The following is a 5,725-nucleotide window of genomic DNA, read 5'->3' as shown; positions in this document are numbered from 1 at the left end:
AAGCTAATTAATTTAGCCATGAAATTAAAATAACAAACACGTTAAAAATTGTACTGAAGAACATTTTGCAATGTTAGTACTCAGCCAGTACATAATGTTAGTACTCGAAGATATTTGAAGTTCAATCGATGATTAGTATAAACAAAAATAATATGTAATTTATTTCTCTTATGAAGTACATTATTAGAGGATAATAATGCAAAAAGGCACGAAGTTTCATCAATATTTATTAACAAGGTTCTCAAAAAAAATTCATGTCGCTTTCACTAACGGAGTTCAAACAAATGTTAATAAAACTAAAACAGAATTCAATATAATAACACAAGATACACATCTTTGCCCTTCTGCATTTGCAAATTCTTGTATGCGAAAGGGAACAAAACAGAAAGAGTAACAACTAATCCCCAAGGATATGTGTAACCATCACACCACACCAAATAGGGATCATGTCAGCGCATTGTATCATGCAAAGATTATTAACGACAATAGGTTTTAAAAATCACAGTGTGTTCAACTTCAAACCATTACAAAAAAAAAATATAACCGGAAACAAAATAATATGGATTCCATAATATATATATCAAAATTCCCAATCCTAAACAAAGACAATAACCGAATTTCATCATGAATTAAACATGGTAGGCTCTGATACCAATTGTTAATAGTGTCCATGTCAATTACATGATGAATGACCAAAGGCGGAAGCGTACCTGTGGGAATTGCCATTGATGAAATCCTAGGATGATGATGATAGAGCCAATGGGTTGGGTGATCTTCCTCAGCAAAACACCCTGAAGACCTTGCTCTCTTGATGGGGATAGAGAGAACCAGAGAGTTTTCTCCTTTAGGGTTTGAAACTGAATAGTCTTATTGTGTTTGCCTTGGGGACCATTACCCCTATATATAACTATTATTAGTTATATCCCAAATTGCAGTATTTCCAATTCAGCCCCTCATTAAATTAGAAACTGTCTGGTATCTACACTATTAATTTTCATAACTATTATGCTCTTTAGCCATAAACTATTATATATTATTTGACCCCTAGTTTATTGGCTAATTATATAATGACCCTAACACACTTTATTAATTAATTACATATGTGACCCATAAATCTTACATTATTATCCATCAAACATAATATAAGATAACAAGTTGTTTAATATTATTATATCTGATACCTCTTTTTTTACACATTAAACACACCATAGATTTTACATTTTAAAAAGAAACAAAAAGACTCTCTTTCTTATAAACAAAGAGAAACCCTTAAAATATACTTTTTATAGTTGAAAATTATACAATTTTTGTTTTCATCACAAATCTTTTGTGAATTATGGTACTATAGTTTTACATTGATGAAAAATTATTAATATCTTTTCTTTAAAACTATTTTTATTTTTTGAGTTTTTTTTTATTATACTTCATTAACATATTTAAGTCTTTTTTATTATACTTCATTAACATATTAAGTCTTATTATATCTTAAATTTCAAAAATTTCGTATCTTATCAAACTCGTGTTCTCGCATATAGGTATCATGGTATGAGGCTACTCCAGCAGCTGCAAAATGTTTGAGAAAAATTCATATGTTGTAATATATTTTATTATATAATATTATTTTCTTGTTTTCATTAGATAACAGTAGTTATTTTTTCTATAGTTTTAAATTATCTATTTTATATCGTTGTGTTGTAATTTTGTTCCTTAATTTTTCTATGTCTAATTTTTCCAACCATTTGAATTCCATGTAGCAGCCACATTATATATTGACAACAATTTATTTTCGATTACAAAACCATTCTATTTTCAACCTTTTGTTCAAATTAAATACTAGTATACTTTATTTATGGCCAATCTTGCTTTCTTTCTTACATATACTTTTTTGACAAGATTTGTTCCGTACATGTTACGTGACAATAACGTTGCCATATATAATTATATTAATCCATCCACTTGGCGCGTATGAATCATCACAAGCAATGTTCACATAATCTTATCTCACTAAACAATTTTTATGAAGAAATAATTAGATCAAAGTATTTCTTTTCTTCCAATTATCACCTCCTGCGATTCAATAAAAAAAAGTAAAAAAATATAATAAATTCTTATATACCAATTAAAAATGGTTACCTTTTTTATAGGCTAAAAATGGGTACTTGTACCTATGTGACATAATTAACTTATAATTTAAACTTATTTAAAAATAACTAATATAAAAAGTGATGTATCCTCAAATGATTAGATATTAAAACTATACCATACAAAAATTCTAAATACGGAGTGTTCACAAAAAAAAAAATCTATATACTCTAATTTGTATGATTAAAGAATAAAATTAGATATGTTAAACAATTAATTAACTTATTATATCAACCCATTTGGCGGTAGTGAGGACAATCAAATAAACATTCTTAATAGTTTTTAAAAAACTGATAATTCTCAATTTGTTTGATTAATTAATTAATTAATTAATTGTTTAGCATAATCGGTGAATTCATTACCCAATGAATCCCAACTGTCCAAACGCGTCCTACTAAGGAATGTTCAAAAACATTAATTATAGGCAAATTATTTGGTACCGTAGAAACAAAATGGAGCATCGCTACTATAAGTATTTTAATCAATTTTTTTTTTCTTATTTGTCTTTGTAGATAACAGTTTATAATAACGATACTATAATATATATTAAAATTGAATAAAAAATAAATTTTAATATGTTTATTTATTCTATTTTGACTTTAATAATAAAATAAATTATTTTTATAATTAAAATTTTAATTTTAATTAAGATCATAAAAAAAACACATTATTTTAGAATAAATTTTGAAAATAATGTAAAAATTTGATAGTGTTAAATCTAAAATTTAATTAAAGTTATTCTTAAATAACATATTATTCAAATATTGATAATTTAATTTAATTTAATAGTAGAAATTTTCAATTGTACATTGATTATATATTCATGATTAATTCCATTGCATGGTCCACAACATTATAATATATACTATACTCGACAAGGACCACAACCCCTATAAATACACCTTAAATTAAACACAAACATTATCTATCAAATTTTTCTCATCCTTCAACACAAACAACGTCCACACCAATTAAGGTGACAGTCAATAGTCGCACACATTACAACCAAAAGAAAAATAGTAAAAAAAAATCAAGTGTGAGAGAGAAAATTAACAATCAAATTAAGAGCAATAGCAAAATTAGCAAGTAATTCTAACGGTTAGGAAGGGGATGGTGATGGCCGTGACCGCCAAGTCACGGCGTCCCAAGACGATGCCGGAGGCCGCAACCCTCGGCATCCTCGCCTTCGACGCCGGTAAGACCATGTGTCGATTGATCTCTCTCTACAACTCTCTCTCAGGAGACGAAATCACCAAACTCCACAATGAAGTTATTAAATCCAAAGGAGTAACATATTTGAATTCCAACGTTGAAAATTTCCTCCTCAACCTCGCCGCCGCCGAACGCCTGGAGGAGCTCGATAAAAACGCTGCAACCGTCTCCCGTCTTGGACAAAAGTGTTCTGACCTCGGCCTCTCACGGTTCGACCTTGTTTATGCCGATCTCAAACATGGTGTAATTGACCTTCGCAAGCTCCAGTATGGCTCCCGAAGCGCCAACAAGATTGTCGAGAAAACGGAGAGACTTGTCTCCGCAACAGCCAGTCTCCACTCTGCCATGGAATACATGACAGAGCTGGAGACTGCGGAAAAAAAAAGACAACAACAACAACAACGTTGTTGGAACACAAAAACAATTTGTCAAAAAACAAACGTGGAATATTTCAACGAGAAATTAGTTTCCCAAAGAAAGCAAGTGCAACATTTCAAGGAAACATCATTATGGAAACAAACATTTGACAAAACGGTTGGGATCATGGCAAGGCTTGTTTGCATTGTGTATGCAAGAATATGCTCCGTTTTCGGAGCATATATTAATAACAGTCATACTGACAACAATAAATCGGCGTTCATTGATTTTGGATTGGATAATTGTTGCCTTCTGGAACACCGCGAGTTTTATGAGATTAAAACTCGCAGTCTTTCAGAATGGTACGAGGAATCGCTTCATAAGCGTATGACAAAGTCAGGGCCTGTTTCAAAAACAGCAGCAACAGCTAAAATGATTAGGTTTATCAACAATCCTATGCCAATGGATTTTTCTTCTGGTGGTGGTGGTGGAATTAAGAAAACGTTGAACGGTAATAACAATAAGGTTTTGAAGTTAGCGCCGTCGTCCACCGTGGGTGGAGTCGGGCTGTCATTGAGGTATGCTAATGTGATTCTATTGGCCGAGCGTTGCCTCCACGCGCCGGCGACAGTCGGAGAGGAAGCGCGCGAGGCATTGTACGAGATGTTACCGGGGAAGTTGAGGGCGAAGGTGAGGTCAAAACTGAAGGGACGGCTGGCGAAAGAGGATGATGAAGGAAGTAACGGACACTCGCTGGCCGAAGGGTGGCAGGAGGCGGTGGAGGAGCTAATGGAATGGCTATCTCCGGTGGCACACGACACGGTTCGGTGGCAGGCGGAGCGACATTTGGAGAAGACGAAATTCGAGATGAAGCCGACAGCTATGCTTCTGCAGACTCTGCATTACTCTGACTTAGAGAAGGCAGAGGCTGCAATTGTGGAAGTGTTGGTTGGATTGAGTTGTATATATTGGTGTGAGAGAAAGTTGTAGCGAAAGAGATGTATAATTGATATAATTAGGAGTAATTACATGAATTTTGAAATTTTAATTTATGGTGTTACTGTTAATTTTATGAAATTATGATTGTTTTGTGGTTGTTTATTGCAGTGTGGTTGATAGTTGATACAATATGTAGCAATCATGAGATCATAGTTTTAAACTACAGTTAGTAATTGTAATTGGTATGGTGCTTTGTGGCTTAATTGTTGCCTGTTTTGATTAATAAGGGAAGATGTTCTATTCTAGGTTTTGGTATAATATAATTTATGGTTAGTAGTAGGAACAAATTAGTTTGAGTACTTTTTATAGCTTCTGAATGTGTTCAATTTAAATTTCAATTAATGTACCCTTTGAATTATTAAGGAGGAAATTGTGTTGCTACTTTAGAATGTTTCTTCAATTTTTTTGCTGTTTAAATATGTGAAAGATTTCGTTTGTTTGATTTTGATGAAATTCTGAAATTGAGTGTCATGAACCAAATTGTGACGGTTGCTACCTATTTTGATTTTTGGTTAGTTTTTCTGTTTTAAGATTTTGCTTCATTTATTTTTTGTTGTTGAATCTACTTTTTGTGTGTGGTATGGACTTTCATGTGGGTTGGATTAATGAGAACTTTGTGATTGGCTTAAATAAATTCAGCAATACATTTTTAGATAATCTATTGGAAACATAGGATGCTGATATAATCTCCAAACATACAATGTATATGTATTATTTGATTGATCTAATGATTTGAATTGAGAAACATTTCAGGCAAATAAACAAACACTACCACTACAAGAAAACAAGCATTTTGTGAGGGCTTTTGCCCTCACAAAGGGGTATAATCAGCCATAAAGGTGGCTTTTGTGAGGGCTTTTGGCAGCCACAAAGAAGCTGGTCACAAAATTTTGTGAGGGCTTTTGCAGCCACAAAGTGCCAGAAACAGGTTGACATTTGTGAGGGCTTTTGCAGCCACAAAAGACAGACATTTGTGAGGGCTTTTGCAGCCACAAAAGTCTGCTTTTGTGAGGGC

The 5,725-nt window shown here is 32.6% G+C and overlaps 1 protein-coding gene across 1 annotated transcript; it reads left to right on the top strand.

Annotated features, from left to right (window-relative positions):
* The first annotated feature begins 3,252 nt into the window (after positions 1-3,252).
* On the top strand, positions 3,253-4,880 carry LOC101506729 (protein PSK SIMULATOR 1-like). The gene is made up of 2 exons (XM_073369511.1): positions 3,253-4,672; positions 4,819-4,880. Exons 1-2 carry the CDS (start codon positions 3,253-3,255, stop codon positions 4,878-4,880), a joined length of 1,482 nt encoding a protein of 493 aa, XP_073225612.1.
* Positions 4,881-5,725: the final 845 nt, after the last annotated feature.

Source organism: Cicer arietinum, chromosome 6 (assembly GCF_000331145.2).
Source record: "Cicer arietinum cultivar CDC Frontier isolate Library 1 chromosome 6, Cicar.CDCFrontier_v2.0, whole genome shotgun sequence".
NCBI classification, from domain to species: Eukaryota; Viridiplantae; Streptophyta; class Magnoliopsida; order Fabales; family Fabaceae; genus Cicer; species Cicer arietinum.
Note: the sequence above shows the minus strand (reverse complement) of the source record. Positions and strands in the feature narration are given on the sequence as shown.

Excerpts from the sequence above, each read along its gene's own strand:
- LOC101506729 (XM_073369511.1), top strand. The coding sequence starts at position 3,253 with ATGGTGATGGCCGTGACCGCCAAGTCACGGCGTCCCAAGACGATGCCG. Across the intron at positions 4,673-4,818 it reads AGTGTTGGTTGGATTGAGTT|TGTGGTTGATAGTTGATACA; the intron begins GTATATATTGGT and ends TGTTTATTGCAG.